The sequence below is a fragment of the Chenopodium album genome, chromosome 13 (assembly GCF_948465745.1).
Source record: "Chenopodium album chromosome 13, dcCheAlbu1.1, whole genome shotgun sequence".
In the NCBI taxonomy this organism is placed as follows: Eukaryota; Viridiplantae; Streptophyta; class Magnoliopsida; order Caryophyllales; family Amaranthaceae; genus Chenopodium; species Chenopodium album.
In genome coordinates this window covers 23,745,960-23,767,252 of record NC_137846.1, presented here as the reverse complement: position 1 = coordinate 23,767,252, position 21,293 = coordinate 23,745,960, and the positions used below count along the sequence as shown (strand labels likewise).

The following is a 21,293-nucleotide window of genomic DNA, read 5'->3' as shown; positions in this document are numbered from 1 at the left end:
TGTGTTTTTGCTTCCTGTTGGCGTTAAAATCTGGACCGTGAAAGAGCTATTCCTTGTATATGTAAACTTTAAACCATCACCAGTGCTTATCTCATTATCTCTAACAAAATCAATCCAGCCACCTTCTAAAATAGTTATCTAATCATCTCCTTCTTCTTCATGTGCCATAGTAGCTTCCCAAATTCTAGAGTAACCATGCACTAGGAGGTCAACACCTTGGAAACCATCATATAACATATCTCTAAATTCATCAGGAATGCGCTGAAAATGAATATGCATTGGCAAAATACAATACGAACATATTAAGTTAGTAATAAGCAAACAAAAGAAAAACAGAATATAGCCTTACCAAACCACATAAATCAGCTACATTTGTTACAAGCACATCAACAACAATAATTCAATACATTAACAACTCATATCAGTTTCTCTTCCTGATGGGCCTCATAGCGGACAGTAAACGTAGGAGCAAACTCAGCCATTCTAATTCCTAAACAAATTACTAATATATATCCATATACTTAGCTTCTAATCACAATTCAGTAGCTCATTTGTATTTGATAGCAAAGAGTGCTATATATACAATAAAAACAACGCCAGAAATTCTTATCACACTAAATGCAATTAAATATAGCTTTGACAATAAAAGATTTGAATAAGATTCTATTTTCAAAAACTGAAACAAAAATTAGTTTCAATATTTTTTCCCAATTTTCATCACAGTCATAATGGCAAGTCAAATAAGTTCCAAAAGGTCATAATGATCCACACATATACCACATTAGCTTATATCCCTCTTCATGCACTATAGTTACTTTCCAATATCATACAAATATAGCAATCTTTAATTCAAAATCTACTGAGCAGAATTATCAGTGTATAAGTTTAATAAAATCAACCTTAAAATAGTACAGGACATAGTTGCTAAGTGAATAATAAATCTGATTTATATAACAAAATCCCAGTTGACTTTAAAGTAATACACTAAACAAACATTTTTACTCAATTCATGCTTAATACATACTTGTTTCAATTGTGTACTCCAAACAATAAGTTTAATTATTTATATAATAACTAGCACTAAATCCACAAAATTATTAGGCTCATGTATGCCATGCAAACCAAATATATAATAATGTCTTGCAATTGCTGCCTAAGTCAAATTATCTTAGTTAATAGTATTTCACACTTATTTACTTAGACATAATTAATTTCTAAAATTTAAGGTTCCTCAAATTATACATTATGCTTTTTACAAATATCACTACATAAGATTCTTTGGTCAAGAATATTAAAAAAATATGTTAATGAAAATCTTAATTCATAATAATAGCATTTCATACATATTTATTTAGACATAACTAATTCCTAAAAGTAAAAGTTCCTCAAATTATACTTAGTCAATATTCCGCATGCTTTTTAACAATATCACTACATAAGGTTCTTTGGTCAAAAATATCAAAAATAATTTCCTTCCTCATATTCAATAATACTAATCATGATAGGTGAATCAAGGTAATACATATATAATAACTTAATTACATGGAACCCATTCTTCTTTTAAAAGACTTCTCAATCGTGTGTGATGTAAATAATTTTTTTATTATAAAATAGATTATCTTATACATTTCTTATAATAATTTATAAATTCATACAAAAACTTTAAAAAGCTAAATCAAGTAATTTATTTATACAACTCGCTAATAGATTCTTAAATTCTATTCACAACACGGTGCGCGCGCAACGCGCGCGTACAACCGCACTAGTCAAAACAAAAGTATAAAAGAGACTTATCAGGCACAATTGATGAAGAATATATTTTCTATTACAAATGAGTTGAACATGGCATTGCAAAAAATAATTAGGATATTGTGAATGCAATGACAATGGTTGATGTAACTAAGAAAAATTTACAAGAGTTACGAGATGATGGTTGAGATTCTCACATGGAAAAAGTAACCACATTTATGGTTAAGTATGACATTGGAATTCCTAACATGGAGGGAAATAAAGTATGTTGTCCCAGGGAGACGGCAATTTTGTGGTGGTAGGCCACAAGTGACTAATCTTCACCATTTTCGAGTTGAAGTTTTTCTAAGTGTCATTGATCTACAATAGCAAGAACTTGATTATCGATTTGATGAGGTAAGAAAGGAATTACTTATATGTATGTCTTGCTTCAATCTCATCAACCAATTTTCTTCTTTTGACATTAACAAATTAATCCGACTTGCTGAATTTTATCCCAATGAATTTTCAAGTGTTGAAATTTCTCTTATGGAAAATTCACTTAAAATTTTTATTGTGGGTATAAGAAGTGATGAGAGATTTTTGAATTTAAAGAACCTAAATGAGCTTTCCATGAAACTTGTTGAGACACAAAAGAATGAAACTCACCCGATAGTATACTTGCTTTTTTAGTTAGTGTTGCTTCTCCCTGTGGCGACAAAAAGTGTTGAAAGAGTTTTTTCATGAATGACTCAAATTAAAAGCAACTTGCGCAATAGCATGAGAGATCAGTTGTTGAATGATGGTTTGGTTACTAGCTTAGAAAAAGATTTATTTTTGAATGTAAACATAGACGCTATCGTAAACCGATTCCAAAATATGAAAACTTGATGAGAACAATTGTAACTTTTTAAGTAAAACTTTGTTATGATTGAATTTTTTATTACATTATAAATTTAACTCTATGAATAGATTTTTTTTTTCATCTATACTTTTTATGTTGGTAGATATTGGTGCCCCCCTTTGTTGAAAATCCTAGATCTGCCACTGTTTTAAGGTTTTTGACTGTAGGATATATTTAATTTAAATACTTATAAATGATTTCACTTATGATTATCAATCAATCAATAACTATATACTAAAAGTCACACCAGCAATGACACGTGTTATCTCCTGGTGTGTCCTTAAGTTTTTTTTTTAAAAAAAATTAATTATAGTATAAATCTGATACAAAAATAATTTCTTATTCGAAGTATAAGTTAACAAAGATAATTACTTTAAATAAAAAAGAATTGATATATATCTTTCCACACAAACATTTATGACTATAGTAGAAAATATTAAAATAATTTGTGACACATTTTAATCTTTTTGACAAACGACATATTTTAATCTACTTCAAGGAAGTATTCATATTTTTTCCCTAATAAAAATAATTGTTCATTTATTTATTAGAATTCACATCGAAGTAGTGTGTATATTTATTAATTTTTTTTTTTAATTTTTAATATTTTTGTAAATAACCAATTATATTTAAAAGTTGATACGGAGTATTATTTTAAAAAAATTACCAATATTACTCTTATAAAGGTTTTGATAAAAGGTGAAGTTAACATAAGAAAAAAAGAGAACCCATAAATAAGAAGCACAAAAAGGGATGAGTTGGGGGCTGTCATTGCAGCTGCTGATCGTCGAGAACCTGCTGGTTGGGGGTGGAGGTAGCTGAAGCTGCAGCATGCTATTTTGGCCTGGTGATTACGAGAAAGCTGGGGTTTGTTCATGTGCAACTTGAGACAGATGCATTTAACGTGGTGAGGGCAGTAACTAAGAGATCAGTGGGCTACTCTCCTGTTTACATGATTTATGAAGACATTATCAAATTATTTTCCTGTTTTAGTTTATTTTCTTTTTCTCATGTCAAGCGCGCGGGTAATACTCTAGCACATAGCAAGATGGGATGCTAGAGGTTGTAATGAGTTTGTTTCGCTCGGTCCTTTTCCTCAAAGCCTAACAACTTTAGCGGAAATTGATTTCTTTAATGATATTCGCAGCTTTGTTTCAAAAAAAAAAAAAAAGCACAAAAATAATTTCACAATCTAGGGTTTAATTTCACTTTTTTTTTTTGACACACATAAAAATAATTTCAATTAAGTAACAACAATAATCTAAGTTTGGTAAAAATCTATCTATCTATAACTAATACTAAAATAGCAACCGCTTACATCATCCTTTCCTAAAACTAAACACATGTCATATCGTCATTAAAAATTTTCCCTCCAAAACTATAAATGATGTCATCATGATTTTTTATTTGATTTAATTAAAATTCTGATCAACTATTTTATCATTAGTATCAATTTTCGAAAATAGTCTATCTATCTAATAATAATAATTTAATTTTTCTTCCTCGCGTAGCCCTTTTATTATCCAAATTTTATATGAACTCTAAATTGTATTTTTAATATTTGAGGCATTATTTATTTCGGGATTTTTTTATTTTATTTTATTATTTTGGTATGAAAAAATAAACAAACTCTTAAAAATTTATTTATAATCGTGCATCGCACGAGTGTGACGAAACTAATCTAGTGAGTTCAAAATAGAAGGACCCATAAATAAAAAAAAAATTAAATAAATAAAAAATAAAAAGGGAGCCGGATGAACGTAGCCCTACATCCTCTTCCTCTCTATTTCAGTTCGTCCTCCGTTGGAGCGCACTTGACGATCTCCATTGAGGCGCCCTCTAATTCCTGTATCCTCCATTGAAATAGCTTCTGAGGTAAGCTGCTGTTGTTTCCTTTTGTAATCATCATATCAATTTCACAATCTAGGGTTTAATTTAATTGTCAGTGTAGTAAGTTTAGGGTTCGAAAATTTAAATGCATACATCACATCTATAAGCTACTGGAGCAAGATTTTCATGTGAACTAGTTTACTAAACTCATAGTTTATCTACTCAATATATTCCATTTGGTAGATATAATTCAAGTGCACACAGTAATGGATGACATCGTTAATCCGACACATTCGAATGTTTCATTTTTGTTGCGTTAGATTTCATTTAATTTGAATGTATTATGTTTGTCGCGTTAAATTTAATTTAATCGTGTTAGGACTCGTTACCCATTTATCCATTTATTAGGTGATGGACTCAGGAGGTAATTCGCTTCCGTCTGGACCAGACGGAGTGAAACGGAAAGTTTCGTATTTCTATGACCCAGAAGTTGGGAATTATTACTACGGGCAAGGTCACCCGATGAAGCCGCATAGAATTCGCATGACACATGCGCTTTTAGCTCACTATGGTCTGCTTCAACATATGCAAGTGCTTAAGCCTGTACCTGCAAGAGATAGAGATCTTTGTAGATTCCACGCCGATGATTATGTGACCTTCCTTAGGTGCATTACCCCTGACACGCAACAGGATCAATTGAGGCAGTTGAAGAGATTTAATGTTGGTGAAGATTGTCCTGTATTTGATGGTCTGTACTCGTTTTGTCAGACTTATGCTGGCGGTTCAGTTGGTGGTGCTGTCAAATTGAACCATGGGCTTTGTGACATTGCGATTAATTGGGCAGGTGGTTTGCACCATGCAAAAAAGTGCGAGGCTTCTGGGTTCTGTTATGTGAATGATATTGTTTTGGCAATTTTGGAACTTCTTAAAGTTCATGAGGTGAGAGAAGTGATCTTCATCATCTTTCGTGATTTTAATTTATAAATGTTTATGGAGGTGTTTTTGTTGTGTACAATTTTTTATGGTCTTTGATGGTGAATATTGATTACATGATATAGCTTTATAGCCTTGATAACAACTTTTATCAGAAGGTTTTTTACTAGAAATATTTAATTGCTTTTCGCAATTGGTGACTAGCTACTTAGTTGGATTTATAAAAAAATGATTAGATGTTCAAATTATATGTTCTTTAGATTCTTTTGCTGTGAGCATTCTTGTATAATGAAAAAAAAAAATGATGGTATCGATGTGTTGGAAACTAAATTCCTATGAAAAAGATTGTTTCATTTTATAACCTGTCTAGATATTTCAGAATCCATCAATAACCCGATTAGAACCTTATGACATGGTTTATGGCACAGCCAGCAACTAAGAAACAATTGTGTTTTCAATCATAGTAGTGCTGTCTTCAGTTGCTATTTTGTACCTGTTTTCTCTTGCCCAATGAATTAACTCATTGGCCTATAAGGTGTTCTGCACTATATTGGTACTGTTATTTTGTGTTTTTTGAATCAGAACCATGTTATACAAGCATAATGCAGAAGCTAATACTAAAAAAATGTAAAGAGTGAAAAGCCTGGTTTTAATTATAAGTTGTAGATGAAATATGTCTTTAGAATTGAGCTCTTTTAGGTGTTTTGCACTATATTGGTGCTGAATTGCCGATAGTATGTGTTTTTTTTTTTTTTTTTTGAATCAGAACCATGATAGGCAAAATTCAGAAGCTAATATTAAAAAATTTGGCAAATTGGCCATTGAACTTGCTTTGTTGTTGTTGTTGTTGTTGTTGTGGTAATCTACTACACTTCTACTAACATGTCCTTTTATCTACTTGCTTTATTTACACTAAGCACATTTGAAATATCGCAGCGTGTATTGTATGTGGACATTGATATACACCACGGAGATGGTGTAGAAGAGGCTTTTTATACTACAGATAGGGTCATGACAGTGTCTTTTCACAAATTTGGAGATTATTTTCCTGGGACAGGAGATATTCGTGATATTGGATATGGAAAGGGGAAGTATTATTCTCTCAATGTGCCCTTAGATGATGGTATTGATGATGAGAGCTACCAATCATTGTTTAGGCCCATTATGGGAAAAGTAATGGAGGTTTTTAAACCTGGGGCTGTTGTCCTGCAATGTGGTGCTGATTCTTTGTCCGGTGACAGATTGGGCTGTTTTAACCTCTCCATCAGAGGTCATGCAGAGTGCGTCAAATACATGAGATCCTTCAATGTCCCGTTACTGCTGGTTGGTGGAGGTGGCTATACTATAAGAAATGTAGCTCGTTGCTGGTGTTATGAGGTATGATATATCTTCCTTGCAAGACATCAATGTTCATATATCCCTTTTAAAGTAAATTTCCTGAGGTGGATCATGTTTTTGGAGTATCATTAGACATCATTACGTTTATTACTTGCATTTAATTGATCGGATTCATCTTACTGGAAATAATTTATAGTATGACATTAATGAAACAATCCTGTTCCAAAATTTAATTTCTAATTTGTTATGGGATTTTCACCAAATATAATTATTCTATTAAAATGGACTGGTGTAATATTCCTTTGCAGGATAACTTAGGCCTGCCAATTTGGATGGGGAAGTTTGATCGGTGATGTTTGTAGTCTTTATGCTGCTCATATTTACTGGATAGATACATTTATTTCAGTTGGTTAAGTCTTAGTGTTTTCAAATATTGCGTACATGAATAATTATATTGATTTTACACTAGTGTAATACTGTCTTTTGGGAAACATTACATGCTATGGTGGATTATATTGTCTACTTGAATTGGTTATTAAACTTTTTTGGAGAGTAAAAGTCGGACAATTTACATCCAGGGATAATTGTTCCTCCTTGAGGCATTTATCTGAAGGCTCTTGCTGCCAACTCTTCTGTCTTAATTCTTATATAATACGATGATAGAACTTACTGCAAAGTGGAATACAAGTGATGGGCAGCTTTCCAATTTCTTTCAGCTTTGGGCTGTGAAGTCTTCTGAGCTGTGCTTATCTTTGGCTCAAGCTAACCACTTATCTTCACTGCTTGTTGGGGCTGAGTTTATTATAAATTGTAACATGGTGAAGTGCAGTTCTGCTCAAATGCATCCTACAATCCAATGGCGGATGTAGTCTACATGGAGGGTATGCAAGTGCATATCACTCATGTACAAATGAAATTAGTTTTTGTCCCTTAAAAAAGAAAATAGTAATAAATCCACCACATCAAATTATAAGTCATCAGCAAGTGAAGACTGCAATCGAGAATTGTAACTACCCAATGTTTATGTAATAAAATATTTTTAATTTTATAATTTCACTTTCTCATTGGCACGCACAAAACAACATACCTTATGTATTCTACTTTTCCCAAAATGTATCGGATATGGAGTATATTTTAAAACTCTATTAGATTTAATCCTATACTCTATATAATTTATATTGTTTTATTAAATTATATGATGATTTATTGTGTTTGAATGTTATAATGTTATCACTATTGTAATTGTGCACACTGTGTTTTGAAATTCTAGATACCCCACTTCTACAATCTTGGTGTGAATTTTTCACTGTTGCCCATAGGACTCTTCCTGACTTTGTAAATATATTGTTCTTGAATGCGCATTAGAATCTCATTGACGTCTACATTGCTTGTAAGATTTGTCTCTTCTTATTGAGGAATCATGACAAGGTTGTTAAGCTGAATACAACACCTATGCATGCTTTTTCTGCTTTAATAAAAAGGAAAAAGAAAAAAGTAAGAATAATTTAAGGCTAACTGCCCCTTTCTTATGTCTTTATTGATAACTTATTATTGCTATTGCAGACTGGTGTTGCCCTTGGGATTGAACTTGATGATAAGATGCCACAGCATGAGTACTTTGAGTATTTTGGTCCAGACTATACTCTCCATGTTGCTCCAAGTAATATGGAAAACAAGAACTCACGCCCTATGTTGGATGAAATTAGAGCCAAGCTTCTTGAATACCTCTCAACCCTACAGCATGCACCAAGCGTTCCATTCCAGGAGCGTCCTCCTGATACCGATCTCCACGAGGTAAATTTATTATGCTTCATTCATTATATGAACTTAGCAAATCATATTTATAGCCTTGTAGGTGATACTGGAAAACATTAAGCTCTGTTTGTGTGCCTCTCTTCACTGATACTGCGATACCATGCAGCAATGAGACTTGCAATCATTGAAATACTGTCCTGCTGACTAATATGAACATTTGTCTTGTTTTATGAGTCTGGTGAATAACTTTGCTTTTCTAGAATACAACCTGACTTTGGGTTGATAGAAAACCCTGTTGACATTGATTATATTAACTGGCAAGAATTCTGTTGAGACCTGTATTGTGTCATCATGATGTCTGGTTTTGCCTACTCTGTGCTTGTACTCTGATTGACAATTTATTGTCCCTTTGTTTATTTAGAAATAAGAATGTCATCCTGATTCAAAAATTGGGAGGTTTTTAGATTCATGGAGATATCACCTTTCATAAGGTGTCTCCTATTTTGCAGTTCTTAACTTTCCCTATTATGGAATGAATTGATTGATCCCTTCCTCGGTTATGCTAGTTTCAGCTCTTTGGTTAATTTTCTTGGTTCTGTTTCTCTTGAAATTTGAGTTTAACTCATCTTATTTATCTCACTATCTGAATTGAGATGCCTCACTTTGAAAATAAAATCCTTAGAAGTCATAAGGTTTTTGGTGTATATTTTTTTGTAAGATTCATGAATGGGAGGATTAGTAACAATAGTCATTGTGCTTTTGAGCTAGGTAAAGTCATCTCTCAATATCTTTCTTCCTTTTTTTGATGATAGTTCTTGTTTTTAATTGGCAGATCCAGCCCATCCAGGGTTTTACTTTCGAACCTTAGATCTGGAAATTAGGTTGAATATCAAATCTGCTTTATTTTTCCATTAAGTCTATCTTCTTCTTACTTAAATATAATGGCAGCTACATTTATAAAATTGTTATAGAACGCCATTCTATCGTTATTTAATGGCCGTTATTGTGAGTTGGGTGTGATTTTAATGCGCTATTATATGACGGCATTTCTCGGAATGGCTAGGCCCAAACCCCTTACAAAGCGTAGAGAGCGGCCAAGTTTTAGTTCCATGGATGCATCCTGCATGTGGTATCTTTCAAGGGGACCAGACTATAATTGGACTGGAAAATATTGTAAACTATGGGTTACTGCTAAAGGCATAAGGATATTTCTTTGTTGGCTGAGTAAGCTGTTAACTCGTGATTATGTGCAAGAAGGGTTTTGTTGTTAGTATTCTTGTCTAGGAGTGCTGCTGCATAGTGTTCTAAATTGCCTTTTCACCTATCTGTTTGTTGTTTGAAATGTATCTAATCGTCATTGGCTGGGAATGGTTGGAGGGTTGTAAAATGAATTTAAATGAAAATTTTCTTGTCAGTTGATGAAGGAATCTTATTATGTATGGATGGGGAGTGTTGTTTAGGCAGAGTATTGTCCCCTTGATTATTACAACATAACCAAAGCATTTGTGGTTTTGTGTTTTTTATTAGTTTGGTCCCAAATTCACTTTGATTTTTATTGGCCTGCCCATTATATTTTGTCAACCATTGAGTCAGTGAGAAGGAGGGGTTTCTCTGGAACTTTTATCTCTATATTATTTGCTTTTGTGATGGCTTTAGCTAGAACATAGAGTGGTCTACGAGATGTTTTTGTGGTCTGGAGTTGGAGAAGAGAGATCATCTTGTTGGCTGGGAGCGTTTTTGTTAGGAAGAGAGAAGCCTAAGTTTAGGAATTTGGTTTTTTAAAAAATCTCATTGTAAAAATTTTGTTGTGTATTCTCTTTCGCTTAGAATGATACTCCTTTTGTCTCTGATTAGTTCTTACACTTATAATGGCACAAAGTCTTAGGTGATAGTTATATGTTTTGGATTAGGCAAAATTGGCCTTAACACCTTGAACTATAGTTTGGGTGCTTTCACTGAACTTTGAATTTTGACTAGTAGCTGCAACACAACCAACTATTGATTAGGGTGCAACGCGTGCCATTAATGGATATTTGTTAGCATTCAAAATGAGACATTTCTGGTAATTAAAAGGCAGTTAATGACACACTTTGCATCTCAATCAATAGTTGGTGGTGTTCTAGCTATTAGTCAAACTTTGGGGTATTGTGTGCACCTGAGCTACAATTCAGAGTGTTTAGGCCAATTTTGTCTTTCGATTATTGTTTTATTGGAAAAGTGCATTTTAAAGGATATAGTGGAGTATTATTTTATAAAAGAAGGTGATGTGATAAATTATAGTGGGATATTTATCAAATGTGAGATAGAGTGAGCCATAAATTCTTGGTAGTAGAAAGAGATTTGCATTAAAATAATAATGTGACCATTGTATGAAATAACTAATGTTAGACAAATGAAAGAGGAAAGTTTGTAACTAATATGGGACAGATCAAGTATGAAATAGGCATTGGCCTCAAAAGAATGACCGGGATCAAGTGTAATAACTAATAGGATCCTTTACTAGACTTGGAAGTCCCTTTCACATATTTCACAATCCTTATTTTTTATAGGAAGCATACTTTTTTTATTTTTTATGTATAATATTTTTTCTAAATGAATTCTTGGGTAGAAGAGCAACCTTTTAGTTTCCTTTTGCTTTGTCAACCAAAACAGACAAACACACTCATGTTTAAAGCTACCTTAGGTGATAACTTATCTTGGATGTTTCAGATTTGGAGGGACCATTGTGATTATTTGATTCTGTTTAATATCATGATCCCCATGATAGAAGAGCATGGTTGGTTGATTCCTCAATGTCATTTACTTGTCATTCTTCTTATAAAAACCTTGCAAGAAATTCACAGCTCACAATTTTTTCCTCTTTTAACTTTTATTTGAACGCCAAGGGTCCAAAGTGGGTGAGAGCTTTTGTTTTGGTTGCTAATTTGGGTAAATACAACGCTTGTGGCAAATTGCATCTTCAGATACCAAACTAGGCTCCATCTCATGTGAAAATGATGCTTTGTAGTGAGGAGCTTTAGAGTCATCCGTTTTTCATTATTAGGTAGTGGTGTTCTATGGTAGAGTTTGTACAGTTTGTTAGGTCTTCATTGTGCTTCTACATTTATGATTTAATTGCTTATGAAGTTTGCGAGGTATAACCATGTAAGGACCATAAAATACTGTGCAATCTGCTTTCATTGCTGTTATGCCGATGCTTTTGTTGGATTGAAGTAGGTGATATTATTCCATGGCTGATAGTGTTTGCCTCTTTGTTTTTTTTTGTGGGATTAATTAGTTTATTATGGCTTTCTTTGGGTCCGTTTTAATCACATACCTTATCATATCTAATTTCGATGAAATGAGGGATTTGCGTTCTTTTATTTTTCCCCATTTAGTTTTTGGTGGATTTAAAGTCCTTCTAGTTTTAATTTGTTTTTCTTCTTTGTTTGACCTTTTTTTTTCTCTACTTAATGGTGTTTGATTTCTTTTCCTCAATCATGGGTAAAACATTTTTTGTCCCTAGATAACATAGATAAAAATCTGCTGCTTAAGTCAGTCCTTTACTATGTAATGCTAGTAGGAAAAATGGAAATTAAAAATCCAACCTTTCACTAGTCTTCCCTCAAAAATCCAACCATTTGATTATCCCATAAAAATCCGACCTTTAACCCCTATTTTCATCTAAAGATCCATTACATGTTGGTGACTGGTTTTTGTAAGTTATATGCCACGTGTCAGCTTTTAATAGGTCTATTATTTTTTTTAATTATTAAAAAAAAAACAAAAATAATTAAAAGAAAAAAAATCAAAGCCCCCACGCCCTAAAATTCAAGCACAACCCCTTGCCACCTACTCTCACAACGCACAACAACCCCATGCTACTCAAACACCTGACCACCAATTACGCCAACCACTTGACCATCAGCCCACCGGCAACACCCTCCATCTCCAACACCGCAGCGAGCAAGCAACCCCAATTAAGCTGCTGCCACACATCTCCAACTCCACCGTCAAAGCCAACCAAAACCGCACCAAAATTGCAGCCCAATGATTCCGGCCACCATTAATTCCGGCGACAAATATCAAAATACTCTGCACAAAATGGTCATGGAAACTCCTCCCTTACGTCATCATCTCCTTCAATATCCTCAAATCCCATAAAAATATCTGTAATTTCCCAACAATAAAACCCAAAACATTATTAAAATAAATTACCCAAAAATTGAAAAAAAATAAATTAAACGCTTAGAAACAGAAGACAAACGAGCAGCCCAAGAATCACATCCATAATTAAAATCGGGAAATAGAAAATATTGATCGAATAATTTGGGTTTAAAGGTGGCGTTAATGGTGGTTGTGAGCAATTGCGGCTAATGTTGATTGTGGGTAGGATGGGCGGTAGGCAGTGGTTGCGGATTAGTTGAGCGGTTGTTGTTGGAGGCTGCGTTGTTGGAGCTTTGGTTGTAATGTGGGCAGTGGTGCAGTGGCGATGAGGGGTTGTGTGGTGTGGTAGTTTCGGGCGAAAGAGGAGAGAGGTTGTGTGAGGATGGTCAGCTAGGTTTTCAGGGCTAGGGGTGTGATTTTCGGGGTCGGGGTTGGGTTTCGGAGCGGCAGGAGGGTGGCGCTGGGGGTTTGGGGGCAGCAGGTGGGTGGGGCTTGGGCCTTTTGGTGGTGACTATAGTGGTTGCCATGGAAGGGGGATGGGGAGGAAGGAGGAGAGTGAATTAAAAAAAAATCATTTTAACCTGTTTAACAAGTTACAGGTCCAATGGATCTTTAGATGAAGATAGGGGATAAAGGTTGTATGTTTATGAGATAAATAGATAATCAATAGGTTGGATTTTTAAGGGAAGAGTAGTGAAAGGTTTGATTTTTAATTTCGATTTTCCCATGCTAGTATAGGATATTAAAATAAATTAGGAGTCTCTTGCCTCTTGGGTGAGAAACTGAAGTATATCAGGATTTTATTTTATTGATTAGAATAATCAGTTTGTGAAACCAGAGGACTAGACACCCTCACATGTGAAATCAAAATAGAAAAACAAAAAGTCAAAGCCAGTCAATATATATTTATCCAATTATGACCATCATTTTTGTTTTATCTATAATTATCTAATGTCTTCTTTTTAACCAAAAATAAACATGCTACATGGTTTGAATTTTTCTTTGGCGTATTAGGCTTTGAAACTTTTGTTGTAGATAGCTGCTCATAGCTAATTATAATAATTATTTTCTTCATGAAAGTTTCTTTACCTATCATGTGACATCTTCAAGCTTATCTCTTTGAGGCAGTAATATGGCACATTAGTATGCTATCCTAAACAATAAGACATGTCCACCCAGTACTAAGTTCTGCTAATATTCTAGTCAATAGTTGGTACTTTTCAAGTCTACCGATTGCGTCTTGAAGAAATAGGAGAGCTATAAAATTCTGTAAAAGGTAACCTGGTAATAACATGCATGTAATTATGTGTATAACATCATCTGATCCATCAACCTCCTCACTATTGATTTCCAAAGAATGCATGTCTAAATTTTGCAGATAGAGATGGGTTAGAGTTTACGAGCCTTGAAGGGTCTGTCCATCAGATGAAGAGAGGTGTGGAAAGAGACATTATTGAGAGAGATGTGGGGATAGATAAGAGAAATTGTTGGTAGAAGAAAGAGAGGGGGAAGCATAATGATCGCTAGATAAGTCTATATGTTAGGAAGGGTTAAGTGAAGAAGCTAATCTAGGGCTTTGGATATTTGAGTTGAGAATCTATGTGAGAATTAGGAGCTGCTATTGGATAGCTAGGATAGTTTATGGTTTGTTACTTGTTAGTGATCCATTTGCAACTTTTATGGACTTTATGTAGACTGAGAAATAAATCCTTGTATACAGCAGTCTTACCTGCCACAATTTTGCTAGGAGATAGATGTGTACAATGCTCAAATATACTCTAGATTACTTCTAAGCTAGAAATTCTTGTGACCTGGAGACAATGTCGTTGCTAATGCCATGTTAGATCTTGTTTCTTCCAGCTCTTATTCTCGCGTGTCTTGTTGGTATGGTTTTCCTTGTTAAAGAGCAAACAAGTCTTAATGACCAAACCTTGTGCCCTTTTTTCCTCTGGTGCCTTTGAAAACACAGAAATCATCATGAACACATCATAACCAATTCCAAAGCTTTCAAGTAGTTTTATTCACATAAATAATTTAGACACTTAAAAACTATCTGAACCTATTTCTTGTGGAGTAGACTAGGGTTTGAGTGGAAACGTCTTATTTGGTTTAGTTGGCGTAAGTTTGCTTGCATCTGAATCCCTCCCCTCGTTTATCCTATTTGAAGTGGGAACTTTGCTGGAAGCATTGGGGTAATGATGTTGTATCAGCAATTTTTTTGTATAACTATCAGAAACATAGACCTCTTTAAGGTTTCTAAAGCATGCCTTTATTTAGTTGTGTGTCACATTCACAATAATGATATGGAACTACTTTTGTGGGCATTGTGGGGTTGTTAATATTGTGGTCATGGTAAGCTCAACAACCTTTACAATGCGTTTGTTACGCAGTGAAAGTCGAATTTAATACCATGTTCTATAGTATAATTTGGATGGCGATGTCACTCTTTTAGAAAATTAGTTGTGGCTTGAATGGAACCTCATGGGATTACTTATGTGCTCTAATTGAGCAACAGACAGTGTTTTCTTGAGGATTGCTTATGTTATAACTTATTTGGATTGTTCCAGTAACCAAAAAAAAAAAGAAAAAAACCCTAGGTATCATACTTTTTTTTCTAGACACAAGAAGCAGATTATAGGTCCTTGCCCTTAAATTTACATATGCTACTGAGCATTATTGTAGTTTTTTGATCGTGAAGTTTTTGCTACTGTTCAGGAAGATGAAGATCAACAAGATCCAGATCGAAGATGGGATCCAGATTCTGATATGGAGGTTGATGATGACCGGTGTGTAAAATCGATTTTCCTTAGCTTATTTTAACGTTTAATTTTTTTTTTTTTGGCCGATCTCAGTTTTGTGTTGCATATACTTTGTTTACTTGGTGCAGTCCCTTATCAATACGAAGCAGAGTGAAGAGAGAGATTATGGAGCCTGATCATAAAGATTCAGTATGTCTCTAGCTATCTTGAGGTTGATTTGCTGTATATAGTCTGTGTGCTATGGATTTAAATTATTTCGGGCAATATTATCCTTAAAGTTTAAACCTTTCTTTGGTTAACTAGGATATTTCTTTTTGAGGCATGGACATAATAATAGGGGTGATGATGCATCTAGGTATTTGGGGAAACGCTAATGTCTGTTGAGTGATTATAAGCTGAAACTTTTTTAGTTCTCTTGTCAATTGATGCCTAAAGTAAATTTCGATATCAAAATCAGTGAGGATGCACCCAGGTCTGCTGAACTTGCAATGTTGCATTGACATGTCATCATAACCTTCAATTCCTTTTATTGCTGCATGTAATCATGTAGAGTGCGGATAATTTATTTCTTTCTAGACCGTAAAAGTCTTAATGCTTCGCCGCCTTTAGCTTGTGATTGTGTAGCCAGATTGGTGTATCTAGGTACTTGAACTTCTTTAGTCTTTATTGCAAAGTTTGAGCGGGGTGGTTGTATCCTTTTTTTTCTTTTACCTTTTCTGCCAATATAGTAGTAATGGGAATTACAGGAACAAAAGAGAAACTAACACTGAAACATTAGTTCTGTTGAAGCACACAAAAATAAGGTAATCAATGGTCTGTTGTGTTTGGGATATTTATGAAATGATATAAGAAAAAAGCTTAGTTATGGACACAGCTTATGTGCCCTTGTGCAAGCCACTAGGTTGAATTATTATGAATTAAGCGAGTTGTGGACCAACTTTAAAGGATGAACCATCAGCCTGTGAATGAAACACCATCGGAAGTGCAAGGAACCTAGAAATTGAAAGGATCATAAGCAAGTGAAGGTAACAAACTATAAATCAGAGGTAATTAACTTATTTAATATAAGGACATTACTTAAAATAGTGTGAATTATCCTTCCTAAGCATTGAAAAACTAGTTTAGCCATCTAGGAGTTTCCATTCACCATATATTCTGTAATTATTTCAACTATTACAAACAAGCATTTTATTGAGTTCAATACATTTCTTAAGCTGGATAATCTGATTAACTCATGCAAATATTTCTTAGAGATAAGCAAAATGAGTAACAAAAAAAAACGAAATCAAAATGTTCTATGGCTTCTACAAGTTTCAATGCACCTTCTCCCAATTGAATTGTTGGCAATATTTTGAGGAAGAGTTTCTCCTTAAATATCTTTTGAAAAGTACTCTTTATTGTGCAATATTATGTGCAAGTTGACTCTTGAAAAGTTGTCAATTAAAAGTCACAGAATTTTTTTTTCTTTTCTTGGTTTAATTTTTTAAAGTTTTGAATAATTGAGTGCGTCGCCATCCAAGTGTCCTTTAGATATTTAGATGTTCCCAGAGAAGCGATCTTAAGTTTAGCAAATAGAATTTCCCACTTGCAAAGTTGCAATGCCTACTTTGACTTGGGATATAGGTAAGGTATCCATACATGACACTTATATTCAATTAGGTAAGGTATCCATACATGACACTTGACCAGTTGACCTTGCCACATATACTTAATCCCCAAGTAAGGATGGGAGCCTCCTCTTAGCAGCTTTAGGGGACTCTTATATTCAATTAGTTTATATATATATTCTGATTTCTACAACAACAAAGCCTTGGTTCCAAAATGATTTGGGGTTGGCTAACAAGAGCATTACAAGATAATCAACTGGATAAAAGTTATAGAATAAAGAAGGTGTGTAAAGTCTGCTTACGTTCTGATTATTTTGAAATAGAATGACATATCCCCATTCCCAATGTCCAAATTTATGAGTTCCCATGTCCTATAATTTTAGCCATGGTCTAATCACTCAGATATGTACCTGTGTCCGGTATACATACTGTAATCTTCATTGTATAGCCTACTTGTAACTACATCACTCGGAAAGCAAGCTCAATCTGGCATGTAGTCTGGCAATGTTTTTTTTTTGGGCTTCCCCTCCTGCTTTTCCCCTCATCCTCGCATATTGCCAGCATTGTTTACCTTAATGGTGCATTTAGCGTGGTATCTTATTAAGCAGTAACATTGGGTGGTTTTTTTTTGCTACGCATGTACCTGCACCAAGAAATATCATACTCTCTTTCCAGACTCTTATGTGATCTTTATAACTTCCTTTTCTCTGGGTTGTATTAACTTGTAATTGTGTTTCAATAGAGAGAAACATTCTCCTGTTTAGACTTGGTACATTATAAAAGCTCTTTTTCTAAAGGTGTGAGCTTATCTAAATACATCAATAAGCACCAAGGCATCAAGACACTTTTCTATCTGTGGCATGAAGATGAAACTCATTACTTGGCTGTACCTCGTGGTACTAGTGATAGTGACCTGAAAGATTATAATTGTTTTAGATTTCTCGAGGTCGTAGAGGAGCAACTTATTGGTTTGCTGTTATTATGTGTTTCAGGAGGATGTCAAAGAGCCTGTGGATCATGCAAGAGACATGGTCGTCTCTTATAATACAGGAAATACATCTGTGAAGGTGAACTGATGTCAAATCATCTACCTTTTTCGAGCCTGTCAAGCATTTGAGACTTACTTTTTAACCTTTTATAGGTGGCTTACTTGTTTACTTTCTTCTCACTTGTAGGCTCCAAATTTGGGCTTAGATCAACCAGAAGCCTGTATTAAAATGGATCAAGACAGCTCATATAAGCCCTCCGATCAGCCGACTGATATGAATTTATGAGAAAGTCTGACACATTTTTACCAACTGCCACCGCGGTGTAGATTATTCAGATTTGTTCTTTCTCTTTTATTTATTTTGTAAATTGTTGGGACATTGAGCATACTGCAAGTGTAGTATATTAGTGAGTGCAGAGATTTTTGTAGTGAATGAACATGGTTGAGGAAAACCTCTGTAGACTTTAGCAAATGTAACTAAGTCTTTCGACACCTTGTGCCGCACCTGTAGGCACATATTGTATTAGATGTCTAAAATCTTATGAATGATATTGCATTGCTTTTGGGCAGTTTTTAGTTATAATTTAAGCTTAATGCAACCAAGCTAATTTCAACTTCAAGGCTATGTATTGAATCCCCTCTGTACACTTTGGGTGGTTTTTAGTTATAACTAGGTTAGGTCTTTAGTCACGCACGGTAACTTCACTACATTAAATTAGAAAAATATTTTTATTTTCACAAAATTAACATGGATAAAATACAATTATAATGTAATTTGTATTTATTTTTCTTTTTTATTTTGCATATATAATGTAATGAAATTAAATATGGAATATAAAGAAAGAGTCTATTACACCAATGAATATTTAAACTACAAACTTATATGTGTTTAAAAATTCTAATCATATAACTTATATATAAAGTTAACTTTTAGCCAGGTCACGAGACAGCGACACTTGACATTCCAACTTTTCGCCAAGTGTCACGCCACGTTGGATAGATTTAAGTAGATTTCATACGATAAAAAAGTTAATTTAGAATTCTATTTGTATAGAATTTTAGGATAAAACTGTTAGTTTAGAGTTTTATTTTCGATAAAATACCAATATTTCAGATATACAAATTGAATTATAATTTTATTCAAAAAAAAATTAGTAAATTATAATTCTCAATAATTATCATATAGATTTATTTTTTATATCATAATATTTTTTGGAGCTCTGGAAGTAGTTCAAAGCATAAAACATCTATTTATAATATATACTAATCAGTTAAAATAATATACTTGACAATCTAATAGAATTGTATAACTATGTAGAGCTGTCAATTAGGGTCGGGTCATGACTCATGAGTCATCTTGGATTGGGTCACTTCAGGTTACGAGTCAAGAAATGTTCAACCCTTGCTCAAAGTTTTGGGTTCGGGTCAATCGTCGGGCTTTGAACTTTTATTTTATTTAATTTTTTTTTGCTAATTTTTTATTTTTTTTAATGTATTGAATCGAACATTTCCACCAACATTATTATTAGTCATTACATACCTAATAGATAGAAAATCATCACAAAAACACATCATTTCCTAACTAATTTTGTATCAATGATATATTTTAAAATTGATATATAGATTAAAAATTTATCTTAAAATTGAATAAACAACCTGGGCATCACACAGGGCACAAAACTAGTATATATATATATATAAAGGGGAGTTTTTTCCCGAGATTTTAAAGAGCCATGTAGGATTTAATTTCTTAGCGCGCCATGTAAGATTATAAATTTTAGTTGTAACAATTAAATAAAAGATTATTAATTTCTTTTAGAATTAATCAATTCAAATGCCACGCAAGCAAAATTGGCGAATGATATTTTTAAGTTTAAATCAATTAAGTATAAAATATTATCTTCTAATATTAGGAATTTTATCTAAATATGCAACAAATTTTAGCACATAAATACAATATATATATATATATATATATATATATATATATATATATATATATATATATATATATATATATATATATATATATATATATATATAAAATGGGATCATATGATACCACATCCCTTTTGTGTGAATCCTATTATATGTGAGGACATATTACATCCGTTAAATCAATTATATCCAATGGCTACAATTTATCTCAATCAAACATAATTTCAAAAACAATTTTCCAGCGTTTTCTCTCCTCTCCTTCATTCGACGCGTCATTTTCTCTCTCCTCCTTTAATTTCTCTGCTCCCTTTCTTACTGTTATTTGCTATGATTCTTCATCAATTCTTCTTCAAACTTCATTGATTCTTTCTCAAGGTGATTTTCGTTGATTTTAGTTTGATTTTCGTTGATTTTAGTTGTATTTTCATTTATTAAAGTTTGATTTTCGTTGATTTTAGTTTGATTAATTAAGGTTTTCGTCAATTGAATTCTTCACTAATTAAGGTTTTCATCAATTTTTTGCGATTTTTGGCAATTTTCGATTTAATTTCCGTTCGAAATGTTTGCTCATTTGACAAATGAGCAACTAAGTTTGCTCATTTGTTAAATTAGCAACTAAGTATTTGCTCACTTGACAAATGAGTAACTAACTATTTGCTTATTTGGCAAAAGAGCAACTATTTATTTGCTCATTTACTAAATGAGCAAAAAATTGATTGCTCATTTTCCAAATGGTCAAAGAAATGTTTGCTTATTTTATAAATGAGTAACTAATCATTTGCTTATTTGACAAATGAGCAAACTAATGGTTGCTCATTTCACAAATGAGTAAAGAAATGCTTTTGATTTAATGAATTATTAAAGAAATCTTTGCTTATTTGTTAAATTAGCAACTAAGTATTTACTCATTTGACAAATCAGCAACTAACTATTCCATTTGCTCATTTGCTAAATGAGCAAAAAATTGATTGCTCATTTTTCAAATGATCAAAGAAATATTTGCTTATTTTACAAATGAATAACTAATTATTTGCTTATTTGACAAATGAGCAAAGAAATGATTTTGATTTAATGAATTATTAAAGAAATCTTTGTTCATTTTACAAATGAGCAACTAAGTTTTTGCTCATTTGTAATATTAGTAACTAAGTATTTGCTCATTTGACAAATGAGCAATTAATTATCTGCTCATTTGCTAAATGATTAAAAAATTAATTGCTTATTTTCCAAATTAAATGATCAAAGAAATGTTTACTTATTTTACATATGAGTAACTAATTATTTGATTATTTGACAAATGAGCAAACTAATGGTTGACAAATGAGCAAAGAGATGCTTGTTGATTAAAGAAATAATGTTTGCTCATT

The 21,293-nt window shown here is 33.0% G+C and overlaps 1 protein-coding gene across 1 annotated transcript; it reads left to right on the top strand.

Annotated features, from left to right (window-relative positions):
- The first annotated feature begins 4,350 nt into the window (after window positions 1–4,350).
- LOC145576528 (histone deacetylase 19-like) lies at window positions 4,351–18,608 on the top strand. Its single transcript, XM_081634274.1, has 8 exons — window positions 4,351–4,507; window positions 4,871–5,401; window positions 6,332–6,772; window positions 8,297–8,527; window positions 15,350–15,420; window positions 15,522–15,582; window positions 17,993–18,067; window positions 18,176–18,608. The coding sequence occupies exons 2-8, from the start codon at window positions 4,874–4,876 to the stop codon at window positions 18,272–18,274; spliced, it is 1,506 nt and encodes a 501-aa protein (XP_081490400.1). The 5' UTR covers window positions 4,351–4,507; window positions 4,871–4,873; the 3' UTR covers window positions 18,275–18,608.
- Window positions 18,609–21,293: the final 2,685 nt, after the last annotated feature.

Bases quoted from the DNA above. Each gene is read 5' to 3' on its own strand.
- LOC145576528 (XM_081634274.1), top strand. From the start codon at position 4,874: ATGGACTCAGGAGGTAATTCGCTTCCGTCTGGACCAGACGGAGTGAAA. The intron at 15,421-15,521 runs GTGTGTAAAATC...TACTTGGTGCAG, and splicing joins ATGGAGGTTGATGATGACCG to TCCCTTATCAATACGAAGCA. The intron at 18,068-18,175 runs GTGAACTGATGT...TCTCACTTGTAG, and splicing joins CAGGAAATACATCTGTGAAG to GCTCCAAATTTGGGCTTAGA.